A 21,615-nucleotide genomic window follows, 5' to 3' on the forward strand; every position below is an offset into this window, starting at 1 on the left:
TTATTGTCTCCTGTAGTTGAAGATGTTCTCCATACCTTTGCCTGGTTATTGTCTTCTGTAGTTGAAGATGTTCTCCATACCTTTGCCTCATTTTTGTCTTCTGTAGATGAAGATGTTCTCCATATATTTGCCTGGTTATTGTCTCCTGTAGTTGAAGATGTTCTCCATACCTTTGCCTGGTTATTGTCTTCTGTAGATAAAGATGTTCTCCATACCTTTGCCTGGTTATTGTCTTCTGTAGTTGAAGATGTTCTCCATACCTTTGCCTGGTTATTGTCTCCTGTAGTTGAAGATGTTCTCCATACCTTTGCCTGGTTATTGTCTTCTGTAGATGAAGATGTTCTCCATACCTTTGCCTGGTTATTGTCTCCAGTAGCTGAAGACGTTCTCCATACCTTTGCCTGGTTATTGTCTTCTGTAGATGAAGACGTTCTCCATACCTTTGCCTGGTTATTGTCTCCAGTAGCTGAAGACGTTCTCCATACCTTTGCCTGGTTATTGTCTCCTGTAGTTGAAGATGTTCTCCATACCTTTGCCTGGTTATTGTCTCCAGTAGCTGAAGACGTTCTCCATACCTTTGCCTGGTTATTGTCTTCTGTAGATGAAGATGTTCTCCATACCTTTGCCTGGTTATTGTCTTCTGTAGTTGAAGATGTTCTCCATACCTTTGCCTGGTTATTGTCTCCTGTAGTTGAAGATGTTCTCCATACCTTTGCCTGGTTATTGTCTTCTGTAGATGAAGATGTTCTCCATACCTTTGCCTGGTTATTGTCTTCTGTAGATGAAGATGTTCTCCATACCTTTGCCTGGTTATTGTCTCCTGTAGTTGAAGATGTTCTCCATACCTTTGCCTGGTTATTGTCTTCTGTAGATGAAGATGTTCTCCATACCTTTGCCTAATTTTTGTCTCCTGTAGCTGAAGACGTTCTCCATACCTTTGCCTGGTTATTGTCTTCTGTAGATGAAGACGTTCTCCATACCTTTGCCTGGTTGTTGTCTCCTGTAGTTGAAGATGTTCTCCATACCTTTGTTTGGTTATTGTCTCCAGTAGCTGAAGACGTTCTCCATACCTTTGCCTGGTTATTGTCTTCTGTAGATGAAGATGTTCTCCATACCTTTGCCTGGTTATTGTCTCCTGTAGTTGAAGATGTTCTCCATACCTTTGCCTGGTTGTTGTCTCCTGTAGTTGAAGATGTTCTCCATACCTTTGTTTGGTTATTGTCTCCAGTAGCTGAAGACGTTCTCCATACCTTTGCCTGGTTATTGTCTTCTGTAGATGAAGATGTTCTCCATACCTTTGCCTGGTTATTGTCTCCTGTAGATGAAGATGTTCTCCATACCTTTGCCTGGTTATTGTCTTCTGTAGTTGAAGATGTTCTCCATACCTTTGCCTGGTTATTGTCTTCTGTAGTTGAAGATGTTCTCCATACCTTTGCCTGGTTATTGTCTTCTGTAGATGAAGATGTTCTCCATACCTTTGCCTGGTTATTGTCTTCTGTAGTTGAAGATGTTCTCCATACCTTTGCCTGGTTATTGTCTTCTGTAGATGAAGATGTTCTCCATACCTTTGCCTGGTTATTGTCTTCTGTAGATGAAGATGTTCTCCATACCTTTGCCTGGTTATTGTCTTCTGTAGATGAAGATGTTCTCCATACCTTTGCCTGGTTATTGTCTTCTGTAGATGAAGACGTTCTCAATACCTTTGCCTGGTTATTGTCTTCTGTAGATGAAGACGTTCTCAATACCTTTGCCTGGTTATTGTCTCCTGTAGTTGAAGATGTTCTCCATACCTTTGCCTGGTTATTGTCTTCTGTAGTTGAAGACGTTCTCCATACCTTTGCCTGGTTGTTGTCTTCTGTAGTTGAAGATGTTCTCCATACCTTTGCCTGGTTGTTGTCTTCTGTAGTTGAAGATGTTCTCCATACCTTAGCCTGGTCTCTTGCACCCTGAGGGCACATGTGCAGGATGGTTTTTAGAACTGCTTGGTGTATTCGCTGTGTTTGCAGTTTATTCATAATTATGTTGGATTTTCATCCTATAATCTGTGACACCTTTTTCCTCTATTTTTGCAGACAAGAGCAGGGAACATGCACTTCCCCAACTGTAGAGGTCACCAGCTCTGCACGCCCTCCTCATCGGCAGCTTCCCCATCGCAGCTACAGCCTTACAGAGCGCCGTAGGATTGGCAGTATGACCCATCCTGAGGATGCCCACTACCACCTTGTACCGACTGATGAGACTGAGGCTCAGACCTTGGCATCGGCTGACCTGGACTACATGAAGAGTGAGTGAGATGTCCTCCATTATCCTTTATAGAGAAGACCTGATAACTGCTCATCACCAGGTTGAGGGATATCTCTGCCCTTCTCTCCATCTTTTATGTAGAGCGTTCTCCTCAGGCCCAAAGGGTGAGCAACAATCCTGCATATTTATCCAATTCCCAGAGACCTCTACCGTCTTAGATACCCCCCTGACTAAAGAGTGGTGATGGTCTGAGGCTCTGTAGAATCTTATCAATTTGATCTAAAAAGCCTCATCCCAGACTCCTTACACTGATCCACAAATGTCCTCCGCATACTGGTCCACGCCCATAAATATACACTCCCCTTCATTAGTCCAAGATTGTGTCCTCCCCACACTGATCCACAACTGTGTCCTCCCCACACTGATCCACAACTGTGTCCTCCCCACACTGATCCACAACTGTGTCCTCCCCACACTGATCCACAACTGTGTCTTCCCCACACTGATCCACAACTGTGTCCTCCCCATACTGATCCACGACCATAAATATACTCTCCCCACATTAGTCCAAGATTGTGTCCTCCCCACACTGATCCACAATTGTGTCTTCCCCACACTGATCCACAACTTTATCAATTTGATCTAAAAAGCCTCATTCCAGACTCCCCACACTGATCCACAAGTGTCCTCCGCATACTGGTCCACGCCCATAAATATACTCTCCCCTTCATTAGTCCAAGATTGTGTCCTCCCCACACTGATCCCCAACTGTGTCCTCCCCACACTGATCCACAACTGTGTCCTCCCCACACTGATCCACAACTTTGTCCTCCTCACACTGATCCACAACTGTGTCCTCCTCACAATGATCCACAACTGTGTCCTCCTCACAATGATCCACAACTGTGTCCTCCTCACAATGATCCACAACTGTGTCCTCCTCACAATGATCCACAACTGTGTCCTCCCCACAATGATCCACAACTGTGTCCTCCTCACAATGATACACAACTGTGTCATCCCCACACTGATCCACAATCTTATCAATTTGATCTAAAAAGCCTCATCCCAGACTCCCCACACTGATCCACAAGTGCCCTCCCCACACTGATCCACAACTGTGTCCTCCCCACACTGATCCACAACTTTGTCCTCCCCACACTGATCCACAACTGTATCCTCCCCACACTGATCCACAACTGTGTCCTCCCCACACTGATCCACAACTGTGTCCTCCTCACACTGATCCACAACTGTGTCCTCCCCACACTGATCCACAACTGTGTCCTCCCCACACTGATCCACAACTGTGTCCTCCCCACATTGATCCACAACTGTGTCCTCCTCACACTGATCCACAACTGTGTCCTCCCCACACTGATCCACAACTGTGACCTCCCAACATTGATCCACAACTGTGTCCTCCTCACACTGATCCACAACTGTGTCCTCCCCACACTGATCCACAACTGTGACCTCCCAACATTGATCCACAACTGTGTCCTCTTCACAATGATCCACAACTGTGTCCTCCTCACAATGATCCACAACTGTGTCCTACGCATACTGGTCCACGACCATAAATATACTCACCCCACATTAGTCCAAGATTGTGTCCTCCCCGCACTCATCCACAACTGTGTCCTTCCCGCACTGATCCACAACTGTGTCCTCCTCACACTGATCCACAACTGTGTCCTCCTCACACTGATCCACAACTGTGTCCTCCTCACACTGATCCACAACTGTGTCCTCCTCACACTGATCCACAACTGTGTCCTCCTCACACTGATCCACAACTGTGTCCTCCTCACACTGATCCACAACTGTGTCCTCCTCACACTGATCCACAACTGTGTCCTCCTCACAATGATCCACAACTGTGTCCTCCTCACAATGATACACAACTGTGTCCTCCTCACACTGATCCACAACTGTGTCCTCCTCACACAGATCCACAACTGTGTCCTCCTCACACTGATCCACAACTGTGTCCTCCTCACACTGATCCACAACTGTGTCCTCCTCACACTGATCCACAACTGTGTCCTCACACTGATCCACAACTGTGTCCTCCCCACACTGATCCACAACTGTGTCCTCCCCACACTGATCCACAACTGTGTCCTCCTCACACTGATCCACAACTGTGTCCTCCTCACACTGATCCACAACTGTGTCCTCCTCACACTGATCCACAACTGTGTCCTCCTCACGCTGATCCACAACTGTGTCCTCCTCACAATGATACACAACTGTGTCCTCCTCACAATGATACACAACTGTGTCCTCCTCACACTGATCCACAACTGTGTCCTCCTCACACTGATCCACAACTGTGTCCTCCTCGCACTGATCCACAACTGTGTCCTCACACTGATCCACAACTGTGTCCTCCTCACACTGATCCACAACTGTGTCTTCCTCACACTGATCCACAACTGTGTCCTCACACTGATCCACAACTGTGTCCTCCTCACAATGATCCACAACTGTGTCCTCCTCACACTGATCCACAACTGTGTCCTCCTCACAATGATCCACAACTGTGTCCTCCTCACACTGATCCACAACTGTGTCCATATAGTGCATCCATGTGACGTGCCCCGGTGACCCATCTATACTGGCAAATGATCAGAAGTAATAATTTCCTACCCCCAATATCGCTCTTGGCTCACTTCTTGATGTCATGTTTCACAGCTGGTAGTTTCGACTGTGTCTTGTTCCATTTGTAGGTCATCGTTTTGAGGACCTCCCAGCTGTACGTAGACATCTTGTTCGAAAGAGCAAAGGTCAAGTGGTTCACATCAATAAAGAGCATAAAGAGAGGCAACCATATAGGAAAAGCGTATCCCTGCAACCCCATGAGGTGAGGACAGGCGGCTCATAAGACAGAGGTGAGGACAGGCGGCTCATAAGACCGAGGTGAGGACAGGCGGCTCATAAGACAGAGGTGAGGACAGGCGGCTAGTGAGACCGAGGTGAGGACAAGCGGCTCATGAGACCGAGATGAGGACAGGCAGCTCATGAGACCAAGGTGAGTACAGGTGGCTCATGAGACCGAAATCCAGATAGGCGGCTTATGAGATCGGGGTGAGGACAGGCGGCACATAAGACAGAGGTGAGGACAGGGGGCTCATAAGACCGAAGTGAGGACAGGCGGCCCATGAGACTGAGGTGAGGATAGGTGGCTCATGAGACCGAGGTGAGGATAGGCGGCTCGTGAGGACAGGTGGCCCATGAGACCAAAGTGAGGACAGATGGCTCATGAGACCGAGGTGAGGACAGGCGGCCCCCATGAGACTGAGGTGAAGACAGGCGGCCCCCATGAGACCGAGGTGAGGACAGGTGGCCCCCATGAGACCGAGGTGAGGACAGGCGGCTGATGAGACCGAGGTGAGGACAGGCGGCTGATGAGACCGAGTTGAGGACAGGCGGCTGATGAGACCGAGGTGAGGACAGGTGGCCCCCACGAGACCGAGGTGAGGACAGGCGTCTGATGAGACCGAGGTGAGGACAGGCGGCTCATGAGACCGAGGTGAGGACAGGCGGCTCATGAGACAGAGGTGAGGATAGGCGGCCCCCATGAGACCGAGGTGAGGACAGGCGGCCCCCATGAGACCGAGGTGAGGACAGGTGGCCCCCATGAGACCGAGGTGGGGACAGGCGGCTGATGAGACTGAGGTGAGGACAGGCGGCTCATGAGACCAAGGTGAGGACAGGCGGACCATGAGACCATTGTTCCATTTGTAGGTCATCGTTTTGAGGACCTCCCAGCTGTACGTAGACATCTTGTTCGAAAGAGCAAAGGTCAAGTGGTTCACATCAATAAAGAGCATAAAGAGAGGCAACCATATCGGAAAAGCATATCCCTGCAACCCCATGAGGTGAGGACAGGCGGCTCATAAGACAGAAGTGAGGACAGGTGGCTCATAAGACCGAGGTGAGGACAGGCGGCTCATAAGACAGAGGTGAGGACAGGTGGCTAGTGAGACCGAGGTGAGGACAAGCGGCTCATGAGACCGAGGTGAGGATAGGCGGCTCATAAGACAGAGGTGAGGACAGGCGGCTCATAAGACAGAGGTGAGGACAGGCGGCTCATAAGACCGAAGTGAGGACAGGCGGCTGATGAGACCGAGGTGAGGACAGGCGGTTGATGAGACCGAGGTGAGGACAGGCGGCTCATGAGACTGAGGTGAGGACAGGCGGCTCATGAGACCGAGGTGAGGACAGGTGGCCCCCATGAGACCGAGGTGAGGACAGACGGCTGATGAGACCGAGGTGAGGACAGGTGGCTCATGAGACCGAGGTGAGGACAGGCTGCTCATGAGACTGAGGTGAGGACAGGCGGCCCCCATGAGACCGAGGTGAGGACAGGCGGCCCCCATGAGACCGAGGTGAGGACAGGCGGCCCCCATGAGACCGAGGTGAGGACAGGCGGCTCATGAGACCGAGGTGAGGACAGGCGGCTCATAAGACAGAGGTGAGGACAGGTGGCTAGTGAGACCGAGGTGAGGACAAGCGGCTCATGAGACCGAGGTGAGGATAGGCGGCTCGTGAGGACAGGTGACCCATGAGACCAAAGTGAGTACAGGTGGCTCATGAGACCGAAATGCAGATAAGCGGCTTATGAGATCGAGGTGAGGACAGGCGGCTCATAAGACAGAGGTGAGGACAGGCGGCTCATAAGACCGAAGTGAGGACAGGCGGCCCATGAGACTGAGGTGAGGATAGGTGGCTCATGAGACCGAGGTGAGGATAGGCGGCTCGTGAGGACAGGTGGCCCATGAGACCAAAGTGAGGACAGGCGGCTCATGAGACCGAGGTGAGGACAGGCGGCCCCCATGAGACTGAGGTGAAGACAGGCGGCCCCCATGAGACCGAGGTGAGGACAGACGGCTGATGAGACCGAGGTGAGGACAGGCGGTTGATGAGACCGAGGTGAGGACAGGCGGACCATGAGACCGAGGTGAGGACAGGCGGAACATGAGACCGAGGTGAGGACAGGCGGACCATGAGACTGAGGTGAGGACAGGCGGACCATGAGACCGAGGTGAGGACAGGCGGACCATGAGACTGAGGTGAGGACAGGCGGACCATGAGACTGAGGTGAGGACAGGCGGACCATGAGACTGAGGTGAGGACAGGCGGACCATGAGACTGAGTTGAGGAAAGGCGGACCATGAGACTGAGGTGAGGACAGGCGGACCATGAGACCGAGGTGAGGACAGGCGGACTATGAGACCGAGGTGAGGACAGGCGGACCATGAGACCGAGGTGAGGACAGGCGGACCATGAGACCGAGGTGAGGACAGGCGGACCATGAGACAGGCACTGATAATAGTCATGCACACAGATATTCCATATTACCAAGCAGTCGAGTCTCCATGATGCACCATATTGTCTTAGTAGCAGTGGTTCTGGAGGTGAATGCACCCATGATATTCATAAATCTTCATAAGCAGATCTCAGAAACAGTCATGTGCGTGAAGCCTTCAGGTTAGGTTGTCTCTGTGTAGTCACCATTTTACTTCTGCACTCCCAGGTGTTCGTGGAGCTAAATGAGTTAGTTCTGGACAAGCACCAGGAGATGCAGTGGAAAGAAACTGCTCGCTGGATAAAATTTGAGGAGGACGTTGAAGCTGAAACAGACCAATGGGGAAAGCCACATGTGGCCTCTTTGAGTTTCCGCAGCCTTTTGGAGCTCCGGCGAACGTTGTCACATGGTACGGAGAAGCTAAGTATTCAGGTGTATGGGGAAAGCGTAAAATCAATTGGGTACAAGGAGCTTACACTACATTGAGGCTAGAAATGGGAGCAATGCCCGGAAGACCCCGTCTTCAATGAGATTGATGGAAGTGTCAAAAGATTCGGTGTCCTATGTTGGGTTGGTAATGGGCATATATATGGGCAGGGCAGAGGTTGTGATTATAGTGTCTCCCTTTGCCCATAGGTGCTGTTCTTCTAGACTTGGATCAGAGAACTCTGCCAGGAATCGCTCATCAGGTTGTGGAACAGATGATCATCAGTGACCAGATAAAGGCGGAGGACAGAGCCAACGTGCTGAGAGCCTTACTCCTAAAGCACAGGTCCGTATCCGTACACGCGTGTATTGTGTGATGGGCTCAATGTATGTTCACGTATGTCTGTGTAATGATGTCCATTTATTGCCTTCATAGTCACCCAAGCGACGAGAAGGACTCGTTCTCTAGGAACATTTCGGCTGCCAGCCTGGGCTCTCTGCTGGGACATCACAGCACTAACCATATCTCTCAGAACAGTGAACCCAACCTAACAGACCCCCTAATGGGTGGAGACCCCTCTGAACAGGAGACCAAGATCGACATAGATCGTGAGGTGAGAAGATGTCCAGGTATGTGCGGATCTCCTCTATGAATGGGAGATATACCTTAATCTATTGTGCTCTGTTATCCAGCGGGAATCTCTTCCTTCATTACCCACAATCCAACGCTCAAAGTCTAAACATGAACTGAAGCTTCTAGAGAAGATCCCTGAGAATGCGGAGGCCAGCGTGGTGCTCGTGGGTGAGTGTGGGAGCTGTGAGGTCCTGTCTGAGTATTGTTCATGTAACGTGTTGGTGAGGGCTCTGCTGATGTCCTCCATGGAATAGATCAGGTACAGCATCCATTATAGGAGAGAGCGGCAGAACCTAAATCTACAACAACAAACATAGCCCAGACTTTACTACAGCCGATCCCACTTCAAATCCTCCAGTAACGCCACCAGGGCAGGCTGTTAGGTACTTTAGCTACTGTATTCCGCTGTTTCCAATCTTATTCTGTATTTCTTTCTCTTCAGCCTGAGACACGAGGAACCTTTAATGGATGGTAAAGGATTAGAATAACATGGCTGCTCTTTTCTGAATACAGCACCACATTTGTCCACAGGATGTGTGTGGTATTGCAGATGATCCCTATTTACTTTATGGGGGCAGACACAACCCTGTAGCCAGCCCAGAGAGCAGCCACATTTTATGAATCCTGGATAACCCTTTAATGTCACTCACAAATATGTCTTACCTACGTAGAACATTGTACAGTATAATATATACTGGTGGAGGCTCTTTATGGACGATGAATACATTATAGCAGACATGTGACCCGGCTTCTCCACCCCTTTTTCACTTTGTAAAATAATTATAAGACAACTTGGAGGTGACTCCTTACATAGTTTGTTGGGTTAAATCCTTCACAGTGTAAGCTGCTCCATCCCATTCACACCCTTTTGAGATGCCGCTGAGGTTCCGTCCAGTTAGCTTCTACTAAATTTGTTTGGACAATGTTACCTTCAGCGGCTGAGGCCCAGGACTACACACGATGTTCTAGTGTCCTGTATGGAGATACTACTGTGAAGGACCTACCTGTGGGAAAGCACCACCCACTATGGAGAATGGTTGAAGAATGGACCTGTAGGAGGTGGACCTGTTGTTTCTGAGGTCTTGTGAATTGTCCATCAGTCGTCACCTCACCCCATTGTTACTGATGTGGCGGTTCTATCTCCGGTTTGGCAATAGTTGTGTCCGTACATGTCAGCCATTTGATCTCTGTTCTTGTGTCCTCAGGTTGTGTAGAATTCCTTGACCAGCCGACCATGGCATTTGTGCGGCTGCAGGAGGCGGTGGAGTTGGACTCAGTCCTGGAGGTTCCCATACCTGTGCGATTCCTGTTTGTCCTACTTGGTCCAAGCACGGTCAATATGGACTATCATGAGATCGGGAGGTCCATCTCTACACTCATGTCAGATAAGGTGACTCTCCTGATTATTGATTATAGTCCATCTCTGGTTCCTTATAGCGTTCTCCTCAATAGAAACCTGGAAATACAAGTAGACAGCAGTGATATGGGAGATTTGAATGCAGAAGATGACGGTGATACAGGAGACTTGAATATAGAAGATGACAGTGATACAGGAGACTTGACTACAGAAGATGACAGTGATACAGGAGACTTGACTACAGAAGATGACAGTAATACAGGAGACTTGAATATAGAAGATGATAGTGATACAGGAGACTTGACTACAGAAGATGACAGTGATACAGGAGACTTGAATATAGAAGATGACGGTGATACAGGAGACTTGAATACAGAAGATGACAGTAATACAGGAGACTTGACTACCGGAGATGATGGTGATACAGGAGACTTGACTACAGAAGATGACAGTGATACAGGAGACTTGACTACAGAAGATGACAGTGATACAGGAGACTTGAATATAGAAGAAGATGACAGTAATACAGGAGACTTGACTACCGGAGATGATGGTGATACGGGAGACTTGACTACAGAAGATGACAGTGATACAGGAGACTTAACTACAGAAGATGACAGTAATACAGGAGACTTGAATATAGAAGATGACAGTGATACAGGAGACTTGACTACAGAAGATGACAGTGATACAGGAGACTTGACTACAGAAGATGACAGTGATACAGGAGACTTGACTACAGAAGATGACAGTGATACAGGAGACTTGACTACAGAAGATGACAGTGATACAGGAGACTTGACTACAGAAGATGACAGTGATGCAGGAGACTTGACTACAGAAGATGACAGTGATGCAGGAGACTTGACTACAGAAGATGACGGTGATACAGGAGACTTGACTACAGAAGATGACGGTGATGTGGGAGACTTGACTACTGGAGATGATGGTGATACAGGAGACTTGACTACAGAAGATGACAGTGATACGGGAGACTTGACTACTGAAGATGACAGTGATACAGGAGACTTGAATTTAGAAGATGACAGTGATACAGGAGACTTGACTACAGAAGATGACAGTGATACAGGAGACTTGAATATAGAAGATGACAGTGATACAGGAGACTTGAATATAGAAGATGACGGTGATACAGGAGACTTGAATACAGAAGATGACAGTGATACAGGAGACTTGAATACAGAAGATGACAGTAATACAGGAGACTTGACTACCGGAGATGATGGTGATACAGGAGACTTGACTACAGAAGATGACAGTGATACAGGAGACTTGACTACAGAAGATGATGGTGATACAGGAGACTTGAAAATAGAAGAAGATGACAGTAATACAGGAGACTTGACTACTGAAAATGACAGTGATACAGGAGACTTGAATTTAGAAGATGATAGTGATACAGGAGACTTGACTACAGAAGATGACAGTGATACAGGAGACTTGAATATAGAAGAGGACGGTGATACAGGAGACTTGAATACAGAAGATGACAGTGATACAGGAGACTTGAATACAGAAGATGACAGTGATACAGGAGACTTGACTACAGAAGATGACAGTGATACAGGAGACTTGACTACAGAAGATGACAGTGATACAGGAGACTTGACTACTGGAGATGACAGTGATACAGGAGACTTGAATACATAAGATGACAGTAATACAGGAGACTTGACTACCGGAGATGATGGTGATACGGGAGACTTGACTACAGAAGATGACAGTGATACAGGAGACTTGACTGCAGAAGATGACAGTGATACAGGAGACTTGAATATAGAAGATGACAATGATACAGGAGACTTGACTACAGAAGATGACAGTGATACAGGAGACTTGAATATAGAAGATGACAGTGATACAGGAGACTTGAATATAGAAGATGACAGTGATACAGGAGACTTGACTACAGAAGATGACAGTGATACAGGAGACTTGACTACAGAAGATGACAGTGATACAGGAGACTTGACTACAGAAGATGACAGTGATACAGGAGACTTGACTACAGAAGATGACAGTGATACAGGAGACTTGACTACAGAAGATGACAGTGATACAGGAGACTTGACTACAGAAGATGACAGTGATACAGGAGACTTGACTACAGAAGATGACAGTGATGCAGGAGACTTGACTACAGAAGATGACGGTGATACAGGAGACTTGAATACAGAAGATGACGGTGATACAGGAGACTTGACTACCGGAGATGATGGTGATACAGGAGACTTGACTACTGAAGATGACAGTGATACAGGAGACTTGACTACAGAAGATGACAGTGATACAGGAGACTTGACTACCGGAGATGATGGTGATACAGGAGACTTGACTACCGGAGATGATGGTGATACAGGAGACTTGACTACCGGAGATGATGGTGATACGGAAGACTTGACTACAGAAGATGACGGTGATACAGGAGACTTGACTACAGAAGATGACAGTGATACAGGAGACTTGACTACAGAAGATGACAGTGATACAGGAGACTTGACTACAGAAGATGACAGTGATACAGGAGACTTGACTACAGAAGATGACAGTGATACAGGAGACTTGACTACAGAAGATGACAGTGATACAGGAGACTTGACTACAGAAGATGACAGTGATACAGGAGACTTGACTACAGAAGATGACAGTGATACAGGAGACTTGACTACAGAAGATGACGGTGATACAGGAGACTTGACTACAGAAGATGACAGTGATACAGGAGACTTGACTACAGAAGATGACAGTGATACAGGAGACTTGACTACAGAAGATGACGGTGATACAGGAGACTTGACTACAGAAGATGACAGTGATACAGGAGACTTGACTACAGAAGATGACAGTGATACAGGAGACTTGACTACAGAAGATGACAGTGATACAGGAGACTTGACTACAGAAGATGACAGTGATACAGGAGACTTGACTACAGAAGATGACAGTGATACAGGAGACTTGACTACAGAAGATGACAGTGATACAGGAGACTTGACTACAGAAGATGACGGTGATGTGGGAGACTACAGAAAATTACGGCCATCAGAGGTGGAGACAGGACATGTAATGTAATTTATTCTGTTATTACAGGGACTACCAGAGTCCTTCACACCCCAAAATATACACTCTGCAATCATAAAACTACACAATGCGTACATACACACACACATATCCAATACATACATATATTATATACAACTATACAATACATACTCATACACTCACATATATATATAATATAGACACACACACACGTACTTCATAGATAACTTTTAGAGTATAGCAGGAATATAGCAGGACAGTCCTTGGCAGACAAATGGTGGAATATACAGTATATTGTGGAAAGAATGTATGTCCTCCCCTCCAGACTCCTCTATCACCTCCTCCAGACCCCTCTGTCCTCCCCTCCAGACTCCTCTGTCCTCCTCCAGATGCTTCTGTCCTCCTCCCCCAGGCTCCTCTGTCCTCCTCCTCCAGACTCCTGCATCTTCCTTCCGCACTCCCCCCCTCCCCCAACATCTACCCATGGAAGAGAATCAGGACACTCATACACAATGAGATGGTTGGCCAGAGCTGGTTAGGTATTCATCTAATGAGCATAGTCACCTTAAGTTTGGTAATGGAGCTAAACCCCGCCCTTCAGGTATTGCCTCTGACCTTAAAGGGGGCCTCTTTCAGCATTTCCTGTGATTAGAGCTGTGAAGTGGAGATCATTACATCTTCTTGACTGATTTTGAGTTTCTATTTTTCTTTCCCTTTCACATTTTTCCCCTCAGTGTTTTCTTCCCTGAGACCCCCTATTCTCCTCCTCAGACCCTTCTCTTCAGATCCAGACCCCTCGGTCCCGGCCTCCTCCTGGCACCTTTTTGATCCTCCCTGTATGTCTCCTCCTTAGTCCTTCCACGAAGCGGCTTACCTCGCTGATGACCGCCAGGATCTCCTGAATGCCATCAATGAGTTCCTAGACTGCAGTGTTGTTCTTCCTCCTTCTGAGGTGATGGGAGAAGAGCTACTGCATTCTGTGGCCTTATTCCAACGAGAAATGCTGAGACGACGCCAAGGCCAGGAGAAGAAGGTTGTGGAGGAGACAGTCACCCCACAAGATAAAGGTCAGATTGGCTGCTCACTGTCTTCTGTCTCACGAGACATTCTCCTTCTGTACATACCTGCCACCCCTCCCATACCACCATAACTATGTGTGACAGGTCCTCTCGCTCATTGTCTTCTGTCTCACGAGACGTCCTCCTTCTGTACATACTGTGACCTCTCCCATACCATCAATTTGTCCTCTCGCTCACTGTCTTCCATCTGATGAGACATCCTCCTTCTGCACATACCTGTCATATCTCCTATACCACCATCATTCAGTGTGACATGTCCTCTCGCTCAGTGTTGTCCACTTGTTTTTTCCCAATTTCAGCTCTTCTGACAAAAGCAGCAGTGTCAGATGATGGTGGGGATGATCCTCTACGCAGGACGGGCAAACCATTTGGAGGTCTTGTGCGAGATATACAGCGGCGTTATCCAAAATACGCAAGTGATTTTCGTGATGCATTGAATGCACAGTGCATGGCCGCGGTCATTTTCATCTATTTTGCAGCCCTGTCACCTGCTATCACATTTGGGGGCCTCCTGGGTGAGCGTTCTTCTGTACATTGTATATATTTATGCTTGTTGGAGAATGTATAGTGACAACAAACCAGCGTGACCTCCGGCTGAAGCCTAAAGTCTTATTACTTCCAATGCACTCCAATCCATGGGTGCAACACTAGCGTAGGTTAAAGGGCGACTATGGGTAAATAACATTGTACCTTGCAGAATAGAAGAGTTGGTGGCTTCTCGGTATCTCGCACTCTGGGTGGTTTCTGCTATATGGTGCTGTTATCCAGATATTTCTGCTTACGCTGTTGCGTTTCCTGTTATTAGGTTGGGGGCCCATCTCATATTGTTATGGGACCCCATGAATTCTACCTCCTGCTCACATCATCTCCTCCCTTCGAGGCCTCACATATGTATTTGAGGTCATGCTCAATGTCTGTTTTCATGTAAATATCTCACGTGTCCCTGTTCTCTACACAGGTGAGAAGACGGGGGGCCTGATTGGAGTGTCAGAACTGATCATTGGGACATGTTTGCAGGGTGTGATATTCTGTCTCCTCGGGGCGCAGCCACTACTGATCGTTGGATTTTCAGGACCTCTCTTGGTGTTTGAAGAAGCCTTTTATTCGGTAAGACATTGTATGGGGAGAAGGGTTGGAATACACTAAGAACATTCGGAAAAAGCTGTAAAGAACTTTTGGGGACAAACATTAGGCCGTCCATGTAAAGTGTCCGTAGACATCCACCCCCTATGTTTATATGTATGGTGGAGCCTAAAGATAAAAGAAGCGAAGCTCTCCAGATGTGAAGATGGTCCGGTTCATAAATAGGGGCCATAGCTGATAGTAGCACAGCGGATCACTGATTAGTACATGGGTGGCTCCCGTGCATTCAAACCAGGGGCTACCTTTATCCCACTATAAGTACAACAATTTCAAAGAATGAAAGCACGACAAACGAGGATTGCATATATCCAGTTTCTTTATCCAAAAATTCTTCCACTGTTACACAAACAGAATTGAATGGATACAAAGGATAATCATTAAGTGATAAAGTAGCAGTAGTTAATCGATCAGGCACTTTAAGGATTCATCAGCCTCATGGAGGTCTCCTGTTCCTGGCCATGATCTGTTGCATCTCCTGCGGGCTGGAAGTCGGGTTGCTCAGTGGATTCGAGCACCGACCATTATTAGGATGTCTGTGATCTGGGCAGGTCATGGGTGCCTTGTAGATGATAGTATTAGGGTGTTGGTGATCTGGGCAGGTCATGGGTGCCTTGTAGATTATAGTATTAGGTTGTCGGTGATCTGGGCAGGTCATGGGTGCCTTGTAGATTATAGTATTAGGGTGTTGCTGATCTGGGCAGGTCATGGGTGCCTTGTAGATTATAGTATTAGGGTGTTGCTGATCTGGGCAGGTCATGGGTGCCTTGTAGATTATAGTATTAGGGTGTTGCTGATCTGGGCAGGTCATGGGTGCCTTGTAGATGATAGTATTAGGGTGTTGGTGATCTGGGCAGGTCATGGGTGCCTTGTAGATGATAGTATTAGGGTGTCGGTGATCTGGGCAGGTCATGGGTGCCTTGAAGATGATAGTATTAGGGTGTCTGTGATCTGGGCAGGTCATGGCACCTTGTAGATAGTATTAGGGTGTCGGTAATCTGGGCAGGTCACGGGTGCCTTGAAGATAGTATTAGGGTGTCGGTGATCTGGGCTGGTCATGGCGCCTTGTAGATAGTATTAGGGTGTTGGTGATCTGGGCAGGTCATGGCACCTTGTAGATAGTATTAGGGTGTCGGTGATCTGGGCAGGTCACGGGTGCCTTGTAGATGATAGTATTAGGGTGTCGGTGATCTGGGCAGGTCATGGGTGCCTTGAAGATGATAGTATTAGGGTGTCTGTGATCTGGGCAGGTCATGGCACCTTGTAGATAGTATTAGGGTGTCGGTGATCTGGGCAGGTCACGGGTGCCTTGTAGATAGTATTAGGGTGTCGGTGATCTGGGCAGGTCACGGGTGCCTTGTAGATAGCATTAGGGTGTCAGTGATCTGGACAGGTCATGGGTGCCTTGTAGATAGTATTAGGGTGTCGGTGATCTGGGCAGGCCATGGGTGCCTTGTAGATAGTATTAGGGTGTCGGTGATCTGGGCAGGCCATGGGTGCCTTGTAGATAGTATTAGGGTGTCGGGGATCTGGGCAGGTCACGGGTGCCTTGTAGATAGTATTAGGGTGTCGGTGATCTGGGCTGGTCATGGCGCCTTGTAGAAAGTATTAGGGTGTCGGTCATCTCTGGTTATCTGGTCTTGACACAAAGCCCTTGTTACATTCCCATAGATGACTTGGTCTGTATGGCTGCAGTCTAGATAAGAACAGCAATATAGGATTAGTCCAGGTGTAAAGGACATTCTACAAAATTTAGAAAGAGGCTTTGGACTTGTAAATTAGTGTTGAGCGGCATAGGCCATATTTGAATTCGCGAATATTCGCGAATATATGGACGAATATTCGTCATATATTCGCGAATATTCGTTATATTCTCGTTTTATTTTCGCATATGCGAATATTCGCGCATGCGAATATTAACATATGCGAATATTAGCATATAAAAAGTAGCATTCGCGAAAATTCGCATATGCGAAAATTAGCATATGATAATTTTCGCATATGCGAATTTTAGCGCGCCAGTCTCACACAGTAGTATTAGATCCTTCTTTGCACCACACAAGCTGGAAACAGAGAGGGATGATCACTGTAATGTGTACTGTGAAGAAAAAAAACAAAACAAAAACAAATATTCGTAATTACGAATATATAGCGCTATATTCGCGAAATTCGCGAATTCGCGAATATGCGATATTTGCGAATAATATTCGAATCGCGAATATTCGCGAGCAACACTATTGTAAATAGCTCCTCACCCCTCACACTCATGCCCCTGAGGAAGATGATGAGGAAACCTTTGGCATTTGCAACAAAGAATGAAAGCACAACATACGAGGATTGCAAAAATCCAGTTTCTTTATCCAAAAATTCTTCCACTGTTACACAAACAGAAATGAATGGATACAACAAAGGATAATCAGCCAGTGATAAAGTAGCAGTAGGTCATCGATCAGACACTTTTAGGATTCATCAGCCTCATTGAGGTCTCCTGTTCCTGGCCGTGATCTGTTACATCTCCTGCGGGCTGGAAGTCGGGTTGCTCAGTGGATCCGAGCACCGACCATTAGACTGGCGACATTTCAGGAGATATAGCTCCCTTTCTCAAGCCTAAAGTGCACACCCACCACCATGTTTAAATATAATGCACTTCTTGCCACAACATTAGTTCTATAACAAAGTATAAAAATACATAAAAACATTAGTGAATACAATACACATTAAAGACGATCCTGCAGAGTAAAGCAATTTTACAAAAATACATTAAATGAACAGTTTTTATTGATCCCATTCTGGGCTGGCGTCATTAGCCTCTGGATCCTGTATACTTCGCGTCTCAGTAAGCTCTTTTATGTTAACTCTTCCTGTCCTGTACTCTCTATCTCTTCAAGCACCATCCACCTTAAGTCACATACCTGATGGCCATTTAAAAAAAAATGTCTAGCCAGACTAGTTTTATCAAATGTATCTTTCTTTTCTTCATCTTTTTCCATTACCTCTATTTTTTTCTTATCATTTCTGATGGAGCTTTTATGTTCATTTAATCTGATTTTAACTGTCTTAGATGTTTGACCAATGTAACACATATCACGAGGGCCTTTGATTAAATATATAACATTTTTGGTCTCGCATGTAAAGAAACCTTTGATCGCTATCCGTATGCCCTTTGTGCAATGTGTCCCCCTTAATGACCCCATTACAATTCTGGCATGCTCTACAAGGGAATGTACCCCTATTTCTCGCCTTTAGGAATATCTGTTTGGATTTTCTTTTCTGTCGCATATCTGGTCTCACCAAATGATTAGCTATTGACTTTCCCTTTTTATATATGAACCTCGGGCGTTCCTTGAACAGCGCCCCATATTTTTCATCGACCTTTAGCAGCTCCCAATATCTGTTAATCACTTATTTTGTTAATTTGGCGTGTCCATCGTAAGTAGATAGGAAGATAAATCTATCACTATTCTCTAGTTTTTTTCTTTTTATCCTTTTTCTCGGCTGTTCCCTGGGTATTTTGTCCACCCGGTGTACAACCTCTTCCAATTCAGATCTCTCATATCCCCTCTGTATAAACTTCTCAATCATGTAATTTCTATTCTTCTGATATTCTTCTTCAGAACTGCAGATCCTCTAAGTCCTAACTATTTGTCCTTTCAGTATCCCTTTGAACAGGGCCGGTTTTAGGCTTAGTGTGGCCCTGGGCAAAATTAAAAGTGGGGCCCCAAAAAGGGGGGGGGGGCGGCAGGACTGGTGCAAGAATTTTTGCCGCACTAGGCAAAACGTTATTTTGCTGCCCCCCAGCATCTGCAAACATGTGTTCTAACATTTGTAAACAATACCCCCATAAGGTATAGCAGAACAGAACAATACCGATATACCGTGACTAAATAACAATATACCAGAACAGAACAATACCGATATACCGTGACTAAATAACAATATACCAGAACAGAACAATACCGATATACCGTGACTAAATAACAATATACCAGAACAGAACAATACCGATATACCGTGACTGAATAACAATATACCAGAACAGAACAATACCAATATACCGTGACTAAATAACAATATAGCAGAACAGAACAATACCGATATACCGTGACTAAATAACAATATAGCAGAACAGAACAATACCGATATACCGTGACTAAATAACAATATACCAGAACAGAACAATACCAATATACCGTGACTAAATAACAATATACCAGAACAGAACAATACCGATATACCGTGACTAAATAACAATATACCAGAACAGAACAATACCCCCCACACCGTGACTGAATAACAATATACCAGAACAGAACAATACCGATATACCGTGACTGAATAACAATATACCAGAACAGAACAATACCGATATACCGTGACTAAATAACAATATACCAGAACAGAACAATACCCCCCACACCGTGACTGAATAACAATATACCAGAACAGAACAATACCGATATACCGTGACTGAATAACAATATACCAGAACAGAACAATACCGATATACCGTGACTAAATAACAATATACCAGAACAGAACAATACCGATATACCGTGACTAAATAACAATATACCAGAACAGAACAATACCGATATACCGTGACTAAATAACAATATACCAGAACAGAACAATACCGATATACCGTGACTGAATAACAATATACCAGAACAGAACAATACCCCCCACACCGTGACTAAATAACAATATACCAGAACAGAACAATACCCCCCACACCGTGACTAAATAACAATATACCAGAACAGAACAATACCGATATACCGTGACTAAATAACAATATACCAGAACAGAACAATACCGATATACCGTGACTAAATAACAATATACCAGAACAGAACAATACCGATATACCGTGACTAAATAACAATATACCAGAACAGAACAATACCGATATACCGTGACTGAATAACAATATACCAGAACAGAACAATACCGATATACCGTGACTGAATAACAATATACCAGAACAGAACAATACCGATATACCGTGACTAAATAACAATATACCAGAACAGAACAATACCGATATACCGTGACTAAATAACAATATACCAGAACAGAACAATACCGATATACCGTAACTAAATAACAATATACCAGAACAGAACAATACCGATATACCGTAACTAAATAACAATATACCAGAACAGAACAATACCGATATACCGTGACTGAATAACAATATACCAGAACAGAACAATACCCCCCACACCGTGACTAAATAACAATATACCAGAACAGAACAATACCGATATACCGTGACTAAATAACAATATACCAGAACAGAACAATACCGATATACCGTGACTGAATAACAATATACCAGAACAGAACAATACCGATATACCGTGACTGAATAACAATATACCAGAACAGAACAATACCGATATACCGTGACTAAATAACAATATACCAGAACAGAACAATACCGATATACCGTAACTAAATAACAATATACCAGAACAGAACAATACCGATATACCGTGACTAAATAACAATATACCAGAACAGAACAATACCGATATACCGTGACTGAATAACAATATACCAGAACAGAACAATACCGATATACCGTGACTGAATAACAATATACCAGAACAGAACAATACCGATATACCGTGACTAAATAACAATATACCACAACAGAACAATACCGATATACCGTGACTGAATAACAATATACCAGAACAGAACAATACCGATATACCGTGACTAAATAACAATATACCAGAACAGAACAATACCGATATACCGTGACTAAATAACAATATACCAGAACAGAACAATACCGATATACCGTGACTAAATAACAATATACCACAACAGAACAATACCGATATACCGTGACTAAATAACAATATACCAGAACAGAACAATACCGATATACCGTGACTGAATAACAATATACCAGAACAGAACAATACCGATATACCGTGACTAAATAACAATATACCAGAACAGAACAATACCGATATACCGTGACTAAATAACAATATACCAGAACAGAACAATACCGATATACCGTGACTAAATAACAATATACCAGAACAGAACAATACCGATATACCGTAACTAAATAACAATGTACCAGAACAGAACAATACCGATATACCGTGACTAAATAACAATATACCAGAACAGAACAATACCGATATACCGTGACTGAATAACAATATACCAGAACAGAACAATACCGATATACCGTGACTAAATAACAATATACCAGAACAGAACAATACCCCCCACACCGTGACTAAATAACAATATACCAGAACAGAACAATACCGATATACCGTGACTAAATAACAATATACCAGAACAGAACAATACCGATATA

General features: G+C 45.5%; 1 protein-coding gene across 4 annotated transcripts in view; it reads left to right on the plus strand.

The window, feature by feature from the left end:
* SLC4A2 (solute carrier family 4 member 2) overlaps nt 1–21,615 on the plus strand; it is a 218,033-nt gene that overhangs the window by 171,620 nt on the left and 24,798 nt on the right. For all 4 annotated transcript variants that reach the window (XM_056553833.1, XM_056553831.1, XM_056553832.1 and 1 more), the window contains exons 6-15: nt 2,073–2,284; nt 4,980–5,113; nt 7,790–7,970; nt 8,198–8,333; nt 8,424–8,601; nt 8,681–8,789; nt 9,827–10,011; nt 13,895–14,108; nt 14,420–14,635; nt 15,079–15,227. In XM_056553833.1, coding sequence (XP_056409808.1) covers nt 2,073–2,284; nt 4,980–5,113; nt 7,790–7,970; nt 8,198–8,333; nt 8,424–8,601; nt 8,681–8,789; nt 9,827–10,011; nt 13,895–14,108; nt 14,420–14,635; nt 15,079–15,227 — 1,714 coding nt within the window. The remainder of the gene's footprint in view (nt 1–2,072; nt 2,285–4,979; nt 5,114–7,789; nt 7,971–8,197; nt 8,334–8,423; nt 8,602–8,680; nt 8,790–9,826; nt 10,012–13,894; nt 14,109–14,419; nt 14,636–15,078; nt 15,228–21,615) is intronic.

The sequence above is a fragment of the Hyla sarda genome, unplaced genomic scaffold (assembly GCF_029499605.1).
Source record: "Hyla sarda isolate aHylSar1 unplaced genomic scaffold, aHylSar1.hap1 scaffold_399, whole genome shotgun sequence".
Classification (NCBI taxonomy): domain Eukaryota; kingdom Metazoa; phylum Chordata; class Amphibia; order Anura; family Hylidae; genus Hyla; species Hyla sarda.